We start from the raw sequence: 23,497 nt of genomic DNA, 5'->3' as shown, positions 1-23,497 counted from the left end.
AAAAAAAAAAAAAAAAAAAAAAAACAAACAACTGGGAGATCGATCAGACCTTCTTCAAAGAACCTAATACATCATTAATTGCTTTAGAATGTCTATTTAAATTGCATTTAAAACATTAACAAAATCATTTCTTCTCCCCTTTAAATAGAATTTTTTGCAAACTTCTGATGGGGGGTTGCTTTATCTTTCATCTGGAACATTGCTTTGCATTTTGTATGTTTTAAACTACCATCCATTCCTAATTGTCTGTATCATTTAATTTATATGACTACAATAGTTTTTGGAAAAAGACAGATGGTAGAAGGGAAGACATGTTGAAAGCCAAACTTGCTCTGTGGAGTCTGTTTTTTCCTACCTTTAATAAGTGTGAAAATTTGCTACCATTAAAAAAAAAAAGAAAAAAGAAAAAACTGTATTGAAGATTATACATAGTTCAGTTTTTCATCTTCAGTGAAGTCTAGCAGGGCCAGGGAGACAGCTCAGTGGCACAGCACCTGCCTTCCAAGCACAAGCTCTTCAGTTTGATTCTTGGTACCCCTTAGCCCCAACAAAAAAAGTCTAGCAACAGCAACAACATGCTATTTCTGTAGAGGCCCTTTCAAATATTAACTTGATATTTTTTCTGATATTCCTATGTGTTTATTTATAAAAATAAATAAAATGTAAATGTTTAGCCAAACTTAAAATCATATAAATTTCAGTTAATGTTTGGTTAATTGAGTAATACAGTGAAATATAATTCTAACTTTCAGACTAACTTTGGCTTTCCAACTAAAAAAGTTTGTGTAAAAATCATGCTTTATTACACATTCAATTTAGTGATAATTAAGTAGAATGTCATATGTTAGATGGGAAAAGGAAAAAATTATAAAGTTTATATTAAATTTTACAATACAGCCTTAAAATCTTTAAACTATAATAAAATGAGATTTTTGTTATTATTTAGTGAGTTATTTTTTATATTATCATTTTTAAATATTAAAGATTTTTAATGAAATTAGTGCAATGAAAGGGGCTTTAAGCCATAAAATTATCTATTCTCCTTTGTGCTATAGATGAGGACATGGATCCCCTGACGGGGTAAGTGAATAACTCTTTTTAGTATTAAGCCAGGCTTGCTAACCAACCAACAAGGCTTCATACTGCATAACTCTGGGGGTACTACCAGGCCTATTATTGGGGTGCCATTTACACAGACATTCAGGAGATCGGTGGCCTTGGGAGTATGTAGTACAGTGCAGTGGTCTTAGCTTTCAGCTGTGAAATGCTGAATCAGAGAAAATCTTGTCATTAAATCTTTCTTAGACATTTTCCTGAGGTTGTCTTTTAGTATCTAAGGGGGACTGGTTCTAGGACTCCCCTTGGTTACCAAAGTCTGTGGATGCTCAAGTCCCCATTTCTAAAATGGCATAGTACAGATACATCTTTCTCCAAATTTTTTTGTTCTGAGGTGGGTTGAATCTGAGAATTTGGAACCTGTGAATAAGGAAGACCGATAGCATTATTTGTAAGATCTGATTTATCTCTTTTTCTGTAAACTAATGCACAGATGAGAAAAAGTAATAGAGAAACAGTTCACTTAATAATGTTAGTGGAGAGCCAGGCGTGGTGGTGCACCCCTATAATCCCAGCACTCAGGAGGCTGAGGCAGGAAGAGGATCCTTGTGAGTTCGAGACCAGTCTGGGCTACAAAGTGAGCTTAAGGCCAGCCTGAACTGCATAGCAAGACCCTGTTTCAAAAAGAAAAAAAACTCACAATGTTAGTGGAATCCTTTTTTTTTTTTTTTTGCCACTGAGCTAAATCCCCAGCCCCTCATAGTAACATTTTCATATGTTTTTTTTTTTTTTTTTTTTTTTTTTTTTTTTTTGTCTTAATTTAAACCAGATCATATGCTAAGGGTGAGAAATCAGGGTTGAAGTGTCATGATCTCTGCTCAAAAGAGTTTGAAATCTAGCATCTATAGCAAGAAAATGTTAAGGTTGCAATGTTAGGAGTGTTCAGAGGATGCGATATTGGCAATGAGGAAGAAGTGGTCTGCTTTGTCCAAGGCTGGTTGAAAAGGAAAAGCTTTTTTTTTTTTTCTTTCAAAGAAAAGAGGAGGCAGCATACCCAGGCCCTTCCTTCAGAGAACTCAGAATCTTAGAAAGGAATTGGATACCCCTTGATGTCCCTCAGGGAGCTTAGGATGTTTTTGTATTGTGAAGGGGGGTAATAGAGAGATTTAAAGCAGGGAAGGAATAGGAGCAGATCTGAACTTTAGAAAGCTCATTCTAGAGGCTGTGAAGAGTATACTTGTTAAAACAGAGAAGACTGATAGCAAAGAAATTTTAGTGAGAAAATGGAGGGCAGAAACAGAGCCATCATGGAGCACAGAGAAAGGGGGGCACTTCGAGAAATCTATTAGAATTTCAGTCATCTGGATTTGGTGACTGACAAAAGAGTAGGGTATCTAGGATGACTCTAGGTCTCTGGTTGTTCTTGACTGTCACAAATTCTGGCGGATGAACTGGAGATACAGGAAGAGGTGTTAGTGAAAAGGAGATGGTCAGCTCCATTACGAACCTAACCCAGGAGATATGTCCAGAAAATAAACAGATGTAAGGCTTATTAAAGCAGGAGACAGGACTGGCATAGATACGGATGTGTGAGGCATCAGTACAAAGAGGTAATCAAGGCCAGTGGTCTTTAAGAGTAAAAGGAAAAGGAGCTCTCAAAGGAGACTGAAGAGGAGAAGCCGTGGAGAGAAAGAAGCAAAGAGTGGTACAAGGAAGTCAAAAGTTAGGGATTCCACGCAGAAAGTGGGCAACAGTTTCAAGGGCACGGAGAGGTCAAGAAAGATGCAGATTAAGAAGGGTATGTTGCTCTGGCCTATTTACAGATCATTCAATCCGGAGGCCTCTTTGCAACGGGAGCATCATAAAAGGACAGCAGAGATTAGTTAAAGAATACTGTCTTCGCTTAGATCTGGCTTATAGTTCATGCTGTTCAGCACTAGAGCTACTATGAACTTAGAGGAAGGTATCATTTGTATCTGATGCATGACTGACTTAGTGATGGAGTATGCTTCGGTACTCCTTTGACCGGGATCACAGGCAAGAGGCCTCTGCTTCCTTCTCTTACATTCTTAACAAGACTTTTATTACTGATGAGATGAGGAACTGCATCGTCACCTCCAGTGAAGAGACATGACTTACAGATTAAATCTGAGCACTCCATCATGCCAATTGTGCGCCAGAAAACTTTTATCTTTCTGGGTTCCTCTTTTTCCCCATATAATAACTATTACCAAGTGCTGTTGGTTCTACCTAAGTGTTTCTGCGATAGATAATCTTCATTGGCATCTTCACTGGATTGAGAGATGCCCAGAAAATTGGCACAGCACAATTCTGGGTGTGACTGTGAAGGCGTTTCCAGAAAAGACTGTGAGGTGGGTCAGCAAACGGAGTGGGGAAGATCTCCCCCTACCATGGGCAGCACCATTTCCATCGTGGGCTCAGATGGAACAGAAACAGTGGAAGAAGGGAAAAGCTCATGAACACTCGCTCAGTTTGGGGTGTGGGTCCTGGAGGCTACGTCCTCAGCCTTTTATTTTACTTTTTATTTTGAGACAGGATCTGGCGAAGTCACTCAATTGCATAAGCAGGACTCTAGCTTGTGATCCTCTTTCCTCAACTTCCAAGTGCTGGGACTGCAGGTGTGCACCCCCATACCCAGCTGGTACCCTTCTTGAGCAAGTGTGCTCTTTGCTGTTGCTGTGAGTCTTGGATGTCAGGCTCCAGATTCCTCAGCCTTCACTGACCTGCACCAGTCACTCTCTCCTTTCAGGTCTTCAGCCTTGGACTCATCATTGTCTCTTCTTGTTCTGACACTTGCAACCTCCAGGCCTGAGTAGCAGTTCATTTCCTGGCTCCCCAGCCTGCAGATGGCCTTTGTGGCACTATTCAGTCTCTGCTTGTGTAAGGCAATCTAATAAGTCTCCTCTTAAACTTATTTATAGTATATTCTATTCATTCTGTTCTCTGGAGACCCCTGAGCAATACAATCTCACAAACCTATCATTTTGTCTCCAAGCCAACTATCGCTGCTTAATTCAGACCCTATTATTGCTCACTTGGTCTCTTGGTTGTTTTGGCCCAAATCTATTTCCCTGTAGTCCCTGTTAGCCAATGGAGGACAAGGATGCACTTTGTTCATTTTTCTGTACCAGCCTTTATCAGGGTATCTGGCACATAATATATACTCATTAAATGTTCAGCAGTAAGTGTAAATAATGGATATTGTAGCATTCCTATACACAAATGACAAACACACTCAGAGAGAAATTAGGGAAACCATACTTTTCACAGTAGCATCCAAAAAAATGGAAATACTTAGAAATCAATCTAACAAAAGAAGTAAAATAGCTATACAGTGAAAATTACAGTACTTTGAAAAAAGAGATTGAAGAGGATTGCAGAAAATACAAAGATATTCCTTGCTCATGGATAGGAAGAATCAATATTGTGAAAATGGCCATACTCTTGAAATTGTTATACAGATTCAATGCAATCTCGATCAAAATACCATTGGCATACCTCACAGATGAAGAGGAAACGTTCCTAAAATTCATCTGGAACCAGAAGAGACCCAGAATAGCAAAAGTAATCCTGGGCAACAAGGGCAAGGCAGGAAGCATCACAATCCCTGGCTTGAAATTATACCACAAATATACTGTGATGAAATTTGCATGGTATTGGAAAAAAAAAAAATAGACCTGAGGATGAATGGAACAGACTGGAAGATGCAGCCACAACCACAAACACACTCAGCCACCTTATTATTGACAAAGGGGCCAAAGATGTTCAATGGAAGCAAGATAGCCTATGTAATGTGCTGGAAAAACAGGCTTGTCACACACCGAAGACTGAAACTAGACCCATGTCTGTCACCATTCACTAAACTAAAGTCAAAATGGATCAAAGATCTAAATATCAAGACAGAAACACTAAGTCTACTGGAAGAGAAAGCAGGTAGAAACCTTGAAGACATAGGGGAAAGCAGAGAGTTCATGAACAAAACCCAACCTATGTGGGAAATAATTCAAAAAATCAACAACTAGGTTCTCATCTTATTGAAAAGTTTTTGCACATCAAAAGAAATCAGCAGAAGAGTAAAAAGAAAACCCATGAATTGTGAAAAAACTTAGCCAACTGACCCTCAGACAAAGGACTTCTATCTAGAACATATAAAGAATTAAAAAATCAGGCCCCCAATATTCAAAGACCCAATCCCAAAATAGTCATCTGAGATGAATACACACTTCTCGGATAAAGAAATACAAATGGCAAATAAATACATGAAAAAAAGTTCAACATCATTGGTCATTCAGGAAATGCAAATTAAAACACTGAGATTCCATCTCACCCCAGTAAGAATGGTTGTCATCAAGAAATCAACCCATAACAAATGCTGGAGGGACTGAGCTGAAAAAGGAACTCTTCTCCACTGCTGGTGGGAGTGTAGACTGGTGCAACCACTGTGGAAATCAGTGTGGATATTCCTCAGTAAACTAGGATTAGAAGTCCCATTCAACTCAGCTATTCCTCTTCTGGGTATTTTTTCAGAATAACTGAAAACATCACACTACAGCAATATATGTGCACCCATGTTTGTAGCAGCACAACTTGTAATAGCTAAATCTTGGAAACAATCCAAATGACCATCGACTGAGGAATGGATAAAAAAGATGTGGTACTTTTATACAATGAAGTATTACTCAGCTATAAAGAAAGATAAACTTGAGACTTTTATAGGTAAGTGGATGCGACTAGAGACCATATTCATAAGTGAGATAAATCAGACCCACATGTGTAAACATCATATTGTCTCCCTAGTATAAGAACTGAAAGAGTCAATAAAATCTGAAAGTTACAGCAGATATTGCAAAAAGGAAAGAAACTGCTCAAAAGAAAGAACAACTGGGATGAAGGAAAAAGAGGAAAGAAAGACAGAAAAAAGGAAGGGAAAAATAAGTGTGTATATATGTACACACATAAGATAGTTAAGATAATTGTACTACTAATTTCTATTGGTTTATTAAAATGAACAATTAATGTTTAATTGTTTGACAAATCTTACATGCCTATATCTGGTTATCTGAGTAACCACTTTGAAGATAACAATATGTAATACAACAACCACTGTTAATTTCCTATCACCTTGTTTTGAAATTCTGTATTGTTTTTATTGTTTTTATGTTGTTTTGTTTATGTCTGGTTTTGTTATTTTGTTTTTGTTCTTTTCTTTTTAAAATAAAAAAATGGATATTGTATTTAGGGCCTTGAGTGTATGATATTTCACACATTACAAGAGAAAAGTCATATTCCAGGGAATGGAAACTACTCCTCTTACCAGAGAGGCATTAACTGTAATCCAGCACTTTGTAATTTCATTGCTTTAACTGGAAATCTTTCCTTTCATCTATGAAACTGAATTAATTATAAGATGTAATAGAAGAAAAAAAATTCAAAACATATTTTTGTCAACAGAGTAGAAATATGTCCCTTATATGTTCAATAACATAACAGAAGGATTTTTACAAAGACAACCAGCAGGATAGTTCTGGTTGGCTTGATAGGACAGATTAAATATTAGGCAGGGAAAAGTACTGCCTTCAAGTGGTTAAGGTGATCCTGGAACCTGTGACTTGATCACACACTGTCTCCCCTGAGTAATATTCCTTGCATGTGTTACAAGTGTGGTAATGCAGTGCGGCAGTGTACCCCAGTGACACCTTAGTGTGGCTTCAGACGAGGAGAGGCCCAGCCATTCTACGACTTAACAATCTCCTTTTTTGCTTGCTTCATGTAGTCCTCCCTTCAGAATGCTAATCTCAAATAAAATGAATTTTTATTTTAAAATCACAGACTATGACAATCTGGAAAGGTGGCTGGGTCCACAACTGTGGTCTTTTTGGAGATGGGGTGGTGCAAACTCTCAGTGAATGACGTGTGCAGGGGTGACTGTGGCTGCCCACACAGTTCCTGCCGGGTCTCCTGGCCAGCGTGCAGCCAGGGGGAGCCACGGCATCCCTCGCACACACCACTCTGTGTTTCACCTCAGTCACTTCCTCTGATTCTCGCTCTCCTTTCCTATAGGGAGCGAACCTGGGCATCCAGTACTAGCCATGAAGCATTCTCCGCTTTAATTAACAAAATTTAAAATATCAAACCAAACTATTTTAAATGGGATCAAACTCACATATTGGCATCACTATAGTCACTCAGAAATATTAGTCACTACGAATGCAGAGTTTTTTTTTGCATCCTTTCATGGTGATGGAAAATGAAGCCCTCTTGTTTTTATTCAAGATTCTGTCCTCATATAAGACATCAATTTTTTTCTCCTTTTAAACATATTTGTTTAACTATATTTAAGATTTTTAAAAATGAATTAATTAATAATATTTTAGTTTCTGAATAGGAAGCGAGGAGAAATAAACCTATCAGGTAGTTCAGATTGAAAAGTGAAATTATGCATCAAGAGGAAAATGTGTTGAAAGTCATGATATTTGACAGAGTGCAAACTGACAAAAAGCTGTTGCAGGAGCCTCTCTACCTGCTGCTCCCTTTAAGAAACCTACTCTGCTGCGTTATGATGAGTGCTCCAGTCTCTTTCCTCTCACAGTCTTTTCTTGGTGTGGCCCCCCTGACAAATGAAATGCAACTATTCCAGGAAACGAATTTCCATTTCTAAAACATGGAAGTTAATTTTTGTCTCCTGGAAGCACAAGAAAGATTGTTGGAGAAAAGTGTGACCGTTTGAGTTCACTCAGGGTTGGTAGGACTTATACATCACCCAGGGGATGCGGCCCAGTGCTCAGAACCCACGCTCCAGACACTGTAAGACCTGGGGCTGAATTCTTCGCCCTACGTGTCTATCTCAGTGTCGTCATCTGCTAAATGGGCATAACGAGCTTTGGCGTGTTGTGAGCCTTAAAGGAGATAAAGCACCTGATAAATAGTAGCCACCCAGAAAGTAGCACATATAGTTACCCCTGTATTACCCAAGTTTACAACACCATTATGTCAGAGAACATATGAAACTAAACAGTGGTAATACTCTATACTGTTATTAGTTTTTTGTATTCTGATCTTGCTAATGAGTAATTTGAGGAGACCACATAATAGAATTTGGGAGGATGACGTATAGCAGATTCTTACTGTTCCATGGTCCTGCGTGAATTCTGCTTGGATACATCCAAGGGAATTTAGCTCCTAGATACACCAGAAAGAACGTACTGTAGCCCAACCTGGACCTCAGACTTTCATGACAAGAGTCATAGATAAATTTATTTCAAAGCATATTTATGCTGCTGCTGATGCGCTGGAAGTCCACTGGAAGACTAGGGGCCAGAATATTGCCGCTAATTTGTCCTCTGTTTGGAGGAAGAGGGTTGGCTACTGCTAAGTATTCTGCCTGTGTAAGTTTTTAAATTACATTGAAAGGGTCTACCTGCATCTTTTATGTGAAGTAAATATTTTTCAATTTATTGAAAAAAGTAAAACCACGATATCACATGACAAGAGGGGAAATATTTCCCTTCCTTTTTTCATTAAAAAAAAAAAAGCCACCAAGTACAACAATAAATAAAGAAAGGAAAATAGAGCCGTCCTATTCCATGAAGGAGGGGCAAAGTAGCTACAGTGTACCTGGTGCCCCAAGGCTCTTCTTTCCCCTAACTTTATTACTTGCTCGACAGATGATTTTCGCTATGGTTGCTTTGTGGTTTTGTTTCTCAACTTAAATTCTGTGTTGTGCTTGTTTGCCCCTGAGTCCCTCAGCCAACCGAATCCCTTCAGCATCTTGCATTGAGCCTCCTGAGCAGGTGGTTCTTATTCATTTCCTAGCCTCTATTCCTTCTCACACAGCCTGTGGCTGTCAGAGGGCCTCACACATGCGCTGTGTTTATCAAAGCCGCCGCGCTCTTCTTTTCAAGCATTTTTCACTGCGGTTTGAGGTGGGTACCCACTGACTGGGCCTTCACACACCTTTCACTGCGTGACCTTTAACAAGATGACTGCAATTCTATTAAAGCATGAGGAGGACAGAAATCATAGATGTGATTCCTTAGGGGGTGCTCGATTCATTTCTAAAAACATGCTTTTGAGTTTATATGGAAAAAAATTCTTAGAAGTGATTATTTTCTATCACAATATTGATTGATAGGAATCTTTAAAAATTGACTTTGCTTTGTAATTTATTACAGTACAGTACCAAAATAATTATTTTCCCAAATTTTCCTTAAACCATCACATTTTTCTATTTTATATATTCTATGGTTCAAGTTTGCTAGTGCCTGTTTTCATAAAAAACATTAATTTTCAGGGTGACACTTAAAAAGGCAATTTTTAAAGCATTATTAGTGTTTTGTGCATAAAACAAAGAAGAGCTGTGGACCAGCAGCATCCTTTAATATTTATTCTAACTGAAATGAAATTTTTAAAAGTAGTGCTTATTGCTTTCAACAAGTGGAGAATCTAACGACATAACTGAATGTGAGTTCATTACAGGTGCAAACAATTTGTAGAATTCTGTATCTGGACAGATTTACTTTTTTTTTAAAGAAAGTTGTGTTTCTGATATTTTGATAAATAATGCATTTATTTATACACTTAAAACACTGTTGGAGGTTGTGCCAAACACAGCCGAGGTTTCTGTGTGCTCACAAAGGCTTCTCAGGCTCCCTGTGCACCTCACGCTTCAGGCAAGTTTGTATTTATTAATATAGAACGTCATGTCCTATTATGTCAGCCACTCATCCTTGCTAATGAGACATGATCTGCCACCATTGTGGAGTAAGCCGTGTCACATCACCCCAAAATGCTCAGCAAAGAAGTGCTGCTTATGAAACTGATTTAGAAATTCTACACAAATCAAGGGCTAATTCTATGCACATAGGGAAATTGAGCCTGTTCAGAAGTGCCACTGAGAGACTTAGACTAGGAAGAGAGATTTTTAAAAAAATAAAGCAAAATTCTGATTCTTAAATTCCAGGGTTATGAGAATTTCTTGGAGTGGGTGTTAGGAACTGCACGTTCTGTGCCTCCAGGAGCAGGTGTTCTGCTGTAGTAGGGCTCAGGTGAGACTCAGGAATCTGATTTAACAAGAATCTACATGGTTCTGATGTCATTTCCCCACTTTAAAAAATGCATTGCAGTTGCGCTGGGTCCTATACCTGGGTGAGAAGTCATACGTCAAGAATCTGTGTCCTAAGCAACATGAGCAAAAGCAAGACTTTAAAGTCGGAGATCTTTGCCTCTGACCTCAGGTTGTCTCTGTTTTCAATTAATTTTACCCCTGTGTTTTCTCCCCTGTTCCCCAAGCCATGATATTCCTAGATGTCATGAGTGTCACGCATAAGGTGACAGGCAGATGTCTCATGAACTACCCCATGCTGGGGAGTTGACTGCCAGTACTTCAATGACTGGTTCATCTAGGTACAAATTCCTTTTAAAACGTGAGGCAGAGAATGCTGGATGTTTATCACAAGGAAGAAATTTCAGTACTAAACTTCCAGATGCCCTGGCAGTACAGTGGGGGAGGTAATTGTGGTTTGCTTGCCTCAACTCTTGGCAAGCCTCCTTTAAAAATCAACTCTATTCTTAAGAATGTACAGGATTTCCTTTGCAGACTTATGTAGACGTTTAAGAGGACAGGAATGACCACAAAAGGCATCAAGAATGCCAAGTTCTTGTATTCCAGCTTTGCTGGTTTGGGTGGACAGAATCAACCAAGAAGAAAAACACACTGGCTAACGTTATCCAAATTTATGATACTAATCTGAATCATAAGGCCAGCATGAGAGTTTGCTGTGGGAGGTATTTCTTTCTGAAGAAGGCTGATCATCCCACAGAGGACAGGCATTAGCAACAGACTTAAGAATTTGAAATCAGTGGTGCTCTTCCACCAGAAATCCTGCTCCAATATTCCTGGGGGCCAGAGCCTACGGAGCGGGGAGCTTGCAAGGTAGGGGACAAGGAGGGCCAAGATGAACCTGGCCTAATCTGGAGAGGTAATTCTAAATTCTCAATTTGGCCCTACTATTCATTAGCTGTGTGACTTTGGGGGAGTTACATGAAATATTCAGCCTCTGGAAAACATTGGCACATAATAAGTATTTTGTTCTTGTTGTTATTGTTATTTTATGGTACTGGGGATTGAACCCAGGGCCTGGCTCCTGCTAGACAAGTACTCTACCACTTACTTATATTCCCATCTCTTTTTAATTTTGAGACTACATCTACCTACGTTGCCCTGGTTAGCCTTGAATTTGTAATCCTCTTCCTTCAACCTCTTAGCTGGGATTCCAGGTCTGTGCCATCACTTCCCATCCCCTAGCTCAGTACTTCTCATCTCAGTGTTACCGTTAGCCCTTCCGGAAAGAGTTAGAAAGCTAAACTTGGTGTGGGGATGTGTGAGCCTCTCTGTTGGTGTATAAATAGAAAGAGAGGGAGAATTCCTTCTATGTATTGTCTAGTCACAGAACAAGTATATGTTCTGGAATTCATGGGATAAAAACTAAATTAAGGTGTTTGTAACTGATTAATATTAAAAACATGAAGGATGCTGCTGTATCAATTTCCACAAAATACTCAATATTTGTCTCAATTAAAATAATTTTACAGTGTAAAATTTAATAAGATAAAATGAAACAGTCTGCTTTGGTGGTATACTGGTGAGCATAGCTGCCCTCCAAGCAGTTGACCTGGGTTCGATTCCTGGCCAACACAGAATTTTGGGGGGGCTGGGGATGTGGCTCAGTAGTAGAGCTCTCACCTTGCATACACAACACCCTGGGTTCAATCCCCAGTACTCCTCGAAGAAAGAAATAAACCATCCACTTTGTTCCAACATTGTTAACTACAAAATAACATGGCAAAGCCTTATGTAAAAGTTTTGGTTTAAAATTCAAGGTTATTTTATTTTATTTTTTTGGTGCTGGGGATTGAACCTAGGTTCTTGTGAACTCTACCACTGAACAATATCCCCAGCCCAAGGTTATTCTATTGTAATGTATGTTTTCTCAACAAAAGATAGCCTATACCTATGTCTATTATTGTGCACTAAATTGAAGTAAAAATGGATCAAAGATCTAAATATTAAAACAGAAACACTAAATCTATTGGAAGAGAAAGTAGGTAGAAATCTTGAAAACAGAAGTAGGCAGAGAGCTCATGAACAAAAAAACAAACTGCATGGGAAATACTTCAAAGAATCAACAATGGGGATCTCATCTGATTAAAAAGCTTTTGCACATCAAAAGAAGTCATCAACAGAGCAAAAAACCCTCATAAATTGGGAAAAAGTTTAGACAATTGTCCCTTAGACAAAGGACTTCTATCTAGAACATATAAAGAATTTTGAAAATCAGGCCCTCAAAATTCAAAGACTCAATCCAAAAATGGTTGTCTGAGATGAATGAATACTATTTGGATGAAGAAATACAAATGGCAAATAAATACATGAAAAAATGTTCAACATCATTGGTCTTTTGATAAGTGCAAATTAGAACAACACTGAGATTCCATCTCACCCCAGTAAGAATGGCTATCATCAAGAAATCAACCCATAACAAATGCTGGCAGAGCTGTGGGGGAAAAAGGCACCCTTCTCTACTGTTGCTGGGAGTGTAGCTGGTGCAACCACTGTGGAGATCAGTGTGCAGATGCCTCAGCAAACTAGGATGAGAAGTGCCATCCAACCCAGCTATTCTCCTTTTGGGTATTTTTCCAGAATAACTGAAAACATCATACTACAGCAATATATGTGCATCCACATTTATAGCAGCACAATTTGTCATAGCTCAGTCTTGGAAACAACCCAAATGCTCATCAACTGAGGAACAGATAAAAAAGATGTGGTACTTCTATACAATGAAGTTTTACTCAACTATACAGAAAGATAAACTCGAGGCTTTTACAGGTAAATGGATGTAACTAGAGTCCATACTCATAAGTGAAATAAATCAGACTCACATGTGTAACCATTGCATTGTCTCCCTAGTGTAAGAAACTGAAAGGATAGATAAGATCCAAAAGATACAATAGATATTGTAAAGGGAAAGAAACTGGTCAAAAAGGAAAGAATAAGTGGGATGGGGGAAAGGAAAGAAGGAAGGAACGCACACACACACACACATACACACACACAAAGATAGCTAAGATAATTGTACTACTAATTTCTATTAGTTCATTGAAAGGAACAGTGTTTGTATTGTCTGACAAATCTTACGTGCTTATATCTGGTAATCTGAGCAACTACTTTGAAGATAAAAATATGCAATAAAATAACCATTGTTAATTTCCTATCATCTTGTTTCAAAATTCTGTAATGTTTTTATCATTTTTTAATTATTCTCTCTAAAAGAAAAGTAAAAATAGTCTATTTTCTTATGACCTCTCAAATTTAGAACAAGATAAAGAGGTGCACCATCAATACATAAAATATTTAGTATTTCCCACTTTAGTTTTACTTCATTATTCTGAGCTTTTTATTGAGGAATGAAAAATTGACAGATAATATTATATAAATTTAAGGTATACAGCTTGGTCCTTGAAATGTTTACCACAATCAACTTAACTCAAATGTCTGTTGCCTCACATGTGTTTGTTGAGAATAGTTAAGGTTTACTCTCTAAGCAGATTTTATATATACAATATAGTCTTGTTAGCTATAGTCATGATGCTATACATTAGATCCCCAGAACTCATTCATCACGTAGTTGAAAGTTTACTCTTTGATCAAGGCATCTCTATTTCCTGCCACCCACTCCTAGGTTCTGGCAACAACTATAGTACTCTTTTTTTTTTTTTTTGTACCTGGAATCGAACTCAGGACCTTGCACTTGGCAGGCAGGTGCTATACTACTCTTTGATTCTATGAGTTTGAGCTTTTTAGATTCCACCTATAAGAGAAGTCACATCAATGTATTTCTATTTATTCATTCAAAAACCATTATTGAGCACCCATAGTGTGTCAGTCTCTGAGTAGCAGAATCATATAGAACATAGTGGCAAACCCAAGAAGGAGGGAGAAAGGAAGGAAGAGGGAGACGGGAAGAGTGAGGTTTCTGTGTGAGACTTTCCATTTTCTTCTTTGTGACTGGTAAATCTCCCGCTTGCCTTTGGTTGAAACTTACATTGATGTGTCCATTCTGGATTAGTCTTGTAGCAATCTTGATGAACACTGTCAGCGATGCACAGAACAGAGCAAAGCTCAGGCACAGGTCAATGGCTTGAAGCGTCAGGTGGTATTCTTCATAGTGGAGTGGGTCCACACAAACTGATGGGAATTTTGTGTATGGAAAAGGAAAGGCAACTGCATAACCAAGGTAATTGGTCCCTGCAACCCCTGAAAATGAGTAGAAGCAATAGGGGCCAAGGAGAGCAGATTCCAAGGCAACTGCAAAATGAAGTGGACATCCCATAATGCTCAGAGTCACAAAGGTGAAACAAGCTTCCCACTGAAAATAAAGCAGACACAAATTATTACTTTGGAGATGAGCTGTTTCAAGAGCTCCTTAGCAATATGAAAAGAGATGCTGATCTCCACTCCTGGGAAAGGCAGGAGGATGGGTCACAACTCTCTCTCTGAGCCTCCAGTGTGCACTAGGAGAGAAAAACATGTCAGGCAGCTGAAGTAAAAGTGAAATCAACTCAGTTTTTATCATAGGTAGTGAATCAGTCTGGGCATTTTTATCATAGGAAAAACAAAAATGAATAAACAGCATGTCTTGTCAGGTGTGATGGTACACATCAGTAATCCCAGCACTCAGGAGGCTGAGGCAGGAGGATTACTGCACATTTGAGGCCAGTATGGGCTACAGAATGAGTTTTAGGCCAGCCTGAACTGCACAGTGAAACTCTGTCTCAAAAATACAAACAACAACAAAAACATCAGAATTTCTCCTCTCAGACTGTGCCATTCAGAGTGGTTTCATGGACCAGTAGTACTAACGTCACGTTGGGAGCCTATCAGAAATATAGACTCTGACTGAGGCTTTTCCCAGATCTGGTGAATCAGAATCAGAATTTTACCAAGATTTTCCATTGATACACACATATGTTGATGTTTGAAAAGCACAGCGTTAGCTGTGGGAATAGTCTAATCAGATAAGGTAGTTTTCTCTTTCAAGGGATTATCTGGCTCTGTATTATTGAAATGAAAGATATCATAAGTATTTCATCTTTTAGAGAGAGAGGTAACAGAGAGATGAGAAAGAGAACTCGGACTGACAATTCGTGACTTAAAACTATATTATATTAAAGGATGAGGATATAGCTCAGTGGTACAGCAGGCATGAGGCCCTGGGTTCAATTCCCAACAGCACAAAAATAAAGGAATAAACAAACAAAAGCAGAGGAACAGAGGAGATGCGTTCTTCCAAAATGAGATTCAGGAGCATTAACTTTGGCTCTCTCCTCCCTAAGGGCAATTATAATCATAGGAATTTGTAGAAATTGTTTAGAGCAGACATCAGACTTTAAAAATCATTCATTTGAAACATAGTTTATTACTCAAATCCATCTTAGTAAGGCCCCCACTAGATCAAATTCCATTATAACTGGAAATCCCATTCTCTGTGTTCTATCCTAGTGTAGTAGTGATTTGACCTTCAAGTTCACTTTACCAGGATATGCCACATCTATTTATTTACCAGGTATCTTTGTGTCCACTGTTTGGAAGACAGTAGTAGAAGTATGCCAGCTGTGGTGGCCTGTGAAAAGAAAATGGGAAAATAACATCCACAATACAAGGTACCTCTGGAAAGAGTTCAATCTGTCTCTCAGTTTGACAACTTTATCATGCGCTAGAAGAAACAGTAAATGGCTAAGTGGATTTATGGCTCGGATCTCTTCTTCCTCTGTGGAAGAAACCGTGATGCAATAAGGAAAATAAGCTATTAGTGTCATACAGGCATGATTCATACAAACTCAATGTTTAATTCTTTATGTTGCCTTTGTCATCACAATTATAACCTCTACTACTGTAAGGCATCACCATCATAAGACTTTGGCTTTATAACCCTTGCCATATGTTCTAATTTGACTAATTATCTTTTTTCAACCTGCTTACAAATTTCTAAAATTGAAAATAGGAGGAATTGGAATGGAGACCTCTCACAGAACCCTGAAATCCCTCCCAGTGGTGGCATTGTCTTTTGCTAGATGCTTTCATTTGAGATTCCGCAGCCTCAGATTGACAGAGGGATACAAATGCATGATCTCTGCTTCTCAAATAACAAAAATTATCATTAGAATGAATGCATGATGTGGCATTTATTGTTCTGGTGCAGAGATGTCTGGCTTTTCAAAAGAGAGTTTTTCTTTATAGTCACCATTGAAGGAAAAAAGTCCAAAGCGCAGAATGAAAATGGTTAACAAAGGGAGAATAGTGTCACAAGAATTGAGCATTTGATAATGAACCCTCCCCCCAAAAACCTCGGAGTTCATTTTTGATTCAGCACCAGGTCTGATGAAGAAGACCTTGTGGCAATTGAAACTAGAAATTGCTTATTCTCAATCCATGTAAATCACTTGATCTTTGTCAAGGAATGTTTCGAGGTTAAGAGAAAACACCAAGAAGAGATATGCCTAACATCAAATATTGAGTATGTGCAAGTCTAAAAAAGCATTTTTGCTTTCTGACAGAGAAATACAGTTTCGTGGTGTGCTGCTTTTGCACCTCCAGGTTTGGGATACTTGTTGTTTTGAAACTTAACTTTTCATTTTCCTGGCATATTTTATTTTGAATGTTGGATTTAAAGAATTTGAGAGAAGGAAACACACACACACACACACACACACACACACACACTCACTCACACATACATTCACACACTCTCACACAAAACTTCTCATCTAGCTGAGCCTGAAATTCCAGACTTGGCATGACTGTACCATAAAGCTCCCATGGATAAAAACAGAACCATCTGTAGTCAAAAGAGGTTCCTGGCTTGATTCTGCAAGAGGAAATTTTCCAAGGGACCCTATGGAAGTTGAGCCAGCATAAATAGCACAACAAACAGTAGATTAATAAGAGCAACTGTAACCCACGCTGTGGGGGAAGCCCGGGGCTAGTCTCGGCTTCCAGAGGCTTGGCCCTCAATTGACATATCACTCCTCCGTCATTAATCAGAGAGAAATGTGGAAGCAAGATAAAAGCAAAGGAGACAGACTCACGCCCCTCTGCTGTGGAAGATAGCTGACATTATCAGATGCTTGGATTCCAGGTTGCCTTAATTACTTTGGCATGAGCTGTCTCTTTCCTTTCAAAAGTTGAAAAATGCTGCAGAATTGCTATTGCCTGTTATTTCTGTTGTAACTGTCAGCTTGAATTTTGCATTATTTACACAAAACTTTGAAAAAATTCTTTCATGGAGTAGGCCGAGTATGAATGCATTCAGTAACTTGTTAAATCAGCCTGGGGATGGGATGGGCATGGGATGGCAGCTCAGTAGCTTAGCACACCGGTGCTCCCCACAATGCATGGGACAATGGTATTTTTTCCCCAAGGGTCACAGCCATCCTTTTTTCTTGCTGTAAATTTTATTTTTAGATAGGGAGCAGAAAATAATCCAAAGGAAGAGATTTAAGAGTAGACAAGTCAAGAGTGCAGAGGAAATGAGAAGGGGGGATGTCTTGGAGCTGAAAACTTGGGTGGGGCGGTGCAGCTGTGGGGAAGGACAGAGTGCAGAGGGCACCTAGCACTAGTAGGAAAGGCACCCTCCTTCCTTGGCTGCTTTTGACCTCCTATTGGCTTGTTTTCTGGGTACTTCCACTGATACTGCTTGAGTGTTGTAACAAGTGCTGCTAACAACTTTGACTGCGTGCTAATCATGAGTTCTCCCACCAAATCTCTAAATTGCTTCAGTAAAGGATGCAGTTCACAGAAGAATTAAAGGAAGAAGTTCACAGGTGAATTAAAGTAAGCAGAGAGCAGTCACAGCAGAAACAGAAACTTTTAGAAGAATTATATTAATATGGGATAGTTTATTCACATACAAGCATCTTCTGTGAGTCTACTACAAACCAGGTATGTGGTAGGCAGATAAATTGATGATAACAGTTGTTAACATTTATTGAGTGCTTAATATATGCTAGGCACTTGCCTGAACACTTCACACATGTTAACTCATTTAATCCTCAGAAGGCCCTTATCTTGGAGATATTATCTCACTTTTCAAATGAGGCAGCAAGAGATCAAATGAGCAAGACGTCAAATAATAACTGTACAAATCATGGTTCATCGTCATTGGGATTTATAGTGGAAGTCTGAAAATAATGCACAGATAAGAATATCAACCAATTTGGGCAAGACTAAATTCTTACTACATGAGAAGAACTTGAATGATAACATATCACTTCTGGGATTAACAAAAATCAATGGTGAAGGTATTGAAGGCAAATAGCACCTGAGGGAATTTGAAGGATGGATGTGATTTCAGTGGGAGGGGACAGAGAAAGGGCAGTCCAGGCTGGGCGGTTGTGTGCAAAGGTGGCAAGGTGGCATCCTGGTTGGGAAACAGGAAAACTAGAGCTCAGACCTGTAACAGGGTCGGTAGTTGGTGAAGAGTAGAAAATGAATGGTGAAAGGCACATAACATCAGGGTGAAGGTCTCAAAAATCAGGCTCCTGTGTTTGGGTTTTACTTGGGGACAATGAAGCAATACCAGAGGCATTTGAAGAAGGAGCTAATCTGACTGCAAAAAGAAAAGTATAGAAAGGTGAGCTGGGTGTCCCAGACATGCTGGATTGAAATAGAGTGAGACCCCATGATCTGGAGGACCCTGGTCTTCATAACTTATTTAAAACTTTACTCAAGTAGGACTACATCTTGTATTATGGCCTAGTTACAAGTGCTTTTATATCTAGCAAAAATATACTTAAGCATGTGAAGTCCTCAAATGCTCTCTCGTCTGTTCAATTCTATTCCTTGTAAATTCTGCTAGCTATTAATAGATTGATTTTATAGCCCACTAATGCACTGGTTCCCCAACATTTTATATACCCGGGAGAAGTTTCATGGGAGTCTTTTTTTTGGTACTAGGAATCGAACTCACAACCTTGCACTTGCCAGGCAGACACTGTGCTGCTGAGCTATATCCCAGGCCCTGATGGAGGAAAATTTTCCCACAGACTCGGGGAGGGGAGTGTGAGATTATTCAAGTCCATTTCATTTAGTGTGCACTCTATTTCTATTACTACACTGTATGATATAATGAAATAATTGTATGATGCACCATACTGCAGAATCAGTGTGAGGGTGGAGCTTGTTATCTTGTAATACACAGTCCCACCTGGATGTGGTGGAAGGCAGTGACATCCAAAATATATGGCTTTTGTTCAGTTTAGTCTCATTTGGTTGCTGTCACTGCAGAGAACCCTGATTCACAAATATAGGACTTTAGGAAAGGAAGAAGTCTTTCAGTGCTTCTGTGGAGTCCCAGGATTTTCTGCCTTGAGGTGAATCCAGAATATATGGGATTTGAAGTTGTCTCAAACGTAGTTTTAAGGTCACCACTATCTGCAATCTCAAGCAGTTGTTCCTCTTCCAGCACAGACAGAACTGGTTCACCTTGTTTATTTACAAGTGAGTTGTGGACCCATTCTTTCCCAGTTTAGGGGTCTTTTGTGGCTGGGAAGCAATGCTCAAACTCTTGAAAGTGAGATAGGTGATCATGTGCCAGCTGGGAGAAAAAGAGGCCCTGGCTCAGTCTCTTTCAGAATCTCTGCTAATGGTTGAAAAATGTCAAAAATCTCAATGTTCACTTATAGCCCCTATAATTCCATTTTGGCTTTGAACACAGCCACTTTATCTGCCAAATGGAACACAGTTGTCATTCTCCCCTGAGTTACAGATTGAGCAAGTTGAATGTGTTACATAAGAAAGCAAGTTATGCAGCCCATTCTGTGTAACTGAAATGTGTTCCCAGTGATGACTGTTTTTCTAAAAAAGAAAAAAACTCAAAAAACCTCTGGAGCAGCTCTTGTAATTCACAAACCCTAGCCAGTGATCCAGCATTTCACATTTGTGTATGAGGAGACATATGTGTTCCGTGCTCATCTCCTCATAGAGCTGTGTGACCAGACCTTAGTTAAGGGCAAGCCCTTTAATGTGGCTGATAGTTTAAATCACATCATGCAAACCTTGTTAAGTTCAGGTGACATTTTTCATTTGAGCAGCATTTCTCTACAAATGACACGGTGTGTAGACTCACATTCAGGGGTGCCCTCTTTGCCCTGACCAGTGAAACCAGAAGGCCGTCCAGTCATGGCAGTGGTTCTGTCTATGCATATACTGACCAATAATAAAATGACCAGTTCAATTTTCCTGACATGGCATCATTCAAGACTTGAATAGTTCTCTGGCTGTGGTGTTGGCTGGCAACAAAACTGCATATAACATACCACCATGAACACCCTCCTGAAAATAGATAGACAAGCACTGCTGCCTTGTTTTCAACAACAGTAGACTTGTCAACCTGGACTGTATAACACAGTAATTCACTGGTCTTCTCTAGCATTTGTGCCAAAAGAGCCTGTGCTATTTCACCAACTTGCCTAGTTACAGTGCTTACCAAAAGAAGAACGTGTGCCGCCTTTTGAACTGCAGCCTCTCCTATAAGTTCACAACAAAAGTCCTTAGCAGCAGGCAAGATCAACTCTTCACATAGTAAAGGGCCTTTTAACTTTAGCAATGCACTAGCCACTAATAAGGATGCTTTCAGTGCAGACTACTTGATGAATGGGTAGTCTTTTAATTGCTTGTATTCTTCATGTTCGTGGTTTTTTCTTAAAACAAAAACAAAAACAAAAACAAACTCAAATGACTTGTCTTTTCTTGCAGCCTGTTTGGTCTCCATGTGGCAAAGCAGTTATGAAGGCTTCATGCTTTGGTTGGATAGCCAGTTGCTATATATTATACAAAGTGACCTTGGAGAATGTGAATCACCTGTTGCGAGAAGCCTGCAATTTAAGTAAGACTCTTGGTCCCATAATTTAGGTGGACTCTAGGTGTTTTATTTTAAATGCAGCTTTTTTTGTGTTGGCAGTCTGAGTCTTTCACTGCCCCCATTGGGGTTTTTCTTCCTTTGCAAAGATGTTCTCCAGTGACATTTGTTTTTTACTCATTCTAGCTAGGGTTAACTGTGAAATGACCAAAATTGTGACTGAGACAAGCATGCAGTGTGGGAAGAGGCATGATGGATTTGGTAAATAAAATAATGAACAAGCCATGTCCAAATTAAAATAAGTGTTGAACTCTGACTTAAACCTGCCACGAGAGGAGCATGTCACTTGCCACTCACTGATAAGATTTTGATTTATTACCTTCAAACCTGTGTAGTCAGACATCTCTGCCAATGTTCACCTGTATTTGTGGCTGCTCTCCAGGACTAGAGTCACCACCTCAGCTCCACCTCAGATCACCAGGCATTAGATTCTCTTAGTTTATTTTTGTTTTTTTCCGGTACTGGGAATCAAACTCACGACCTTGTGCTTGTCAGGCAGGTGCTGTGCAGCTGAGTTAAATCCCCAGCTCTAGGCCTTAGTTTCTCATAAGGAGTGCAGTCTAGATCCCTTGAATGTGCAGTTCATAGTAGAGCTCGAGTTCCTATGAGAATCTGATGGTGCTACTGATCTGACAGAAGGTTGAGCTCAGGTGGTAATATGAGTGATGGGCAGCAGGTGTAACTATAGATGAGCCTTTACTTGCTTGTTTGCTGCTCACCTCCTGCTGTGGATTGATTCTATTAGTTTGGCCATTAAAGTTATCTAGACATAATGTCTTAGCAGGGGTAGGAAGTGATAAGAACAGGAGGGTTGTCCACTGAGAAGGAAGAAGAAGAAATGCATGGTTAAAAAGTTTCATGGGAAAAATCAAAGCTCCAGGGGAGCTGATGGGAGTGGACTGAAGATGTGTAGGTCTCTGCTGTCCAACTTGCAAACCTGAAACCAGCAGTGTGGGGACTGGCTGAAACTTTTGAGACATACAGACACTCAGGCACACCCAGGCCGATGGACTTAGGCCCTGCATTTCAATAACATCCCTCAGGGATTTGCATGTATATTCCAGCTGGAGAAGGGTTTGTTCGGGCTGGGGATATAGCTCGGTGGCATAAGCGCCCGCCTGGCAAGTGCAAGGTTGTGAGTTTGATCTGGTACTGTAAAAATAAAATAAAATAAAATAAAAATAAATACGAGAGAAGAGTTTGTTTAAAGGAGAAGACTAAGTCAAACTCACCCCAGGATTTGAAATTGAGTTTCCAGGACAATGAATAGGAAGTTATAGCAGAAAGAGTGAGTTCTGGAGACGAAATAAGTAATTCATTCTTAGACAAGCTGACTATATGGCTGCTTAAGCTGAGTGGAAAATGGACCACTAACAAAGATTCTTGGCTTGACCAAACTGTAGTCAGGTTCCTGAAATTTCTACTTGGTCATCTGTGTACTTCCTTATAAAATCTTATTTTTAAAAAAGTTCCTTTTTTTTTTTTTTGAGGCAGGGTCTCACTCTGTAGTACAGGCTGCCCTTGAACTCACTTATGTAATCCAGGCTGGCCTTGAATTTCCAGTGATCCTCCTGCCTCAGCCTCCTGAGTGCTGAAATTACAGATTTGTGCCACCACACCTGACTTATAAAATCCTATTTTAGCAAGCACCCTGCTAAGTCTGTTGAGAAGAATTTCCCCATCCTTGATATCTATGATTATTTGTTCCTTCTCAATATCTGTTTGCTTTTATTCACCATCCTCTAAGCAATGTTGGAAACCCTGGACTATCTTCAGCAAAAACCTTAGTAGACTGATTTAGCCAGAATATCCCCTTTATCCCTGAAGTTTCCTATTAGTATTTTTCCGTTCACTGACCCTACCCTGCTCCTGGGCTATAAATTCCTGCTTGCCTGTGCCATATTTGGAATTGAACCAGTTCTTTACTAAGGGTTTCCCTGCCCCACTGCAATAGTACTGAATAAAATGTGCTTTTCCTGCTTACTTACTATCCAGCTCTGGTTTTTCTTTGACACCATCTGGTAGATGAGAATTACTTGACTACTGAAATTGTGAGAGATTTGAACAATCATGTTCTCAAATCCCTACTCTGACAGCTGAGGAAACTGAGGCCTGCATGGCTCAGAGGAGCCCTTACCTACTCCCAAGTTCCTATCTCCTCACAGGGTTCTGGGTGCAAGTTACCACTGGCCAGGTCCCGAGCTCTCTTAGCCTGGGTCCTATGATCTAACTCGCTATGCTTCAATGTCTTCATTAGAATGATCTCCAAGCCACATATTCCAGGATTAATAGGGATCAGTTCTTAAGGTACTACAATCTCCTCACTGCATACTTTCTAGCAGCTGATGACTTTAAATAACCCAGCTCAGAAATTCTAGGAAAACTGCATGTCATGTGGCTGTCAGAATGGAGTTAGGAGAGTCTGCAGACTGATATTTGTGAAA

At 39.4% G+C, this 23,497-nt stretch overlaps 1 protein-coding gene across 2 annotated transcripts in view; it reads right to left on the bottom strand.

The window, feature by feature from the left end:
• The window catches only part of Tmem212 (transmembrane protein 212), a 30,103-nt gene that overhangs the window by 3,318 nt on the left and 3,288 nt on the right, over window positions 1-23,497 (bottom strand). Inside the window, exons 2-4 of one of the 2 annotated variants that reach the window (XR_260678.2) lie at window positions 15,699-15,758; window positions 14,181-14,504; window positions 1,193-1,267 (exon numbers count right to left, since the gene is read on the bottom strand). Coding sequence is in view for 1 of the 2 variants with exons in the window: in XM_005383003.2 (XP_005383060.1) it covers window positions 14,181-14,504; window positions 15,699-15,758 (384 nt within the window). In the remaining variant the exon portion in view is untranslated. The remainder of the gene's footprint in view (window positions 1-1,192; window positions 1,268-14,180; window positions 14,505-15,698; window positions 15,759-23,497) is intronic. The other variant, XM_005383003.2, reaches the window with a different exon arrangement.

This window comes from Chinchilla lanigera, unplaced genomic scaffold (genome assembly GCF_000276665.1).
Source record: "Chinchilla lanigera isolate Chin_1 unplaced genomic scaffold, ChiLan1.0 scaffold00019, whole genome shotgun sequence".
Classification (NCBI taxonomy): domain Eukaryota; kingdom Metazoa; phylum Chordata; class Mammalia; order Rodentia; family Chinchillidae; genus Chinchilla; species Chinchilla lanigera.
This window is presented reverse-complemented; position numbering and strand designations above follow the sequence as displayed.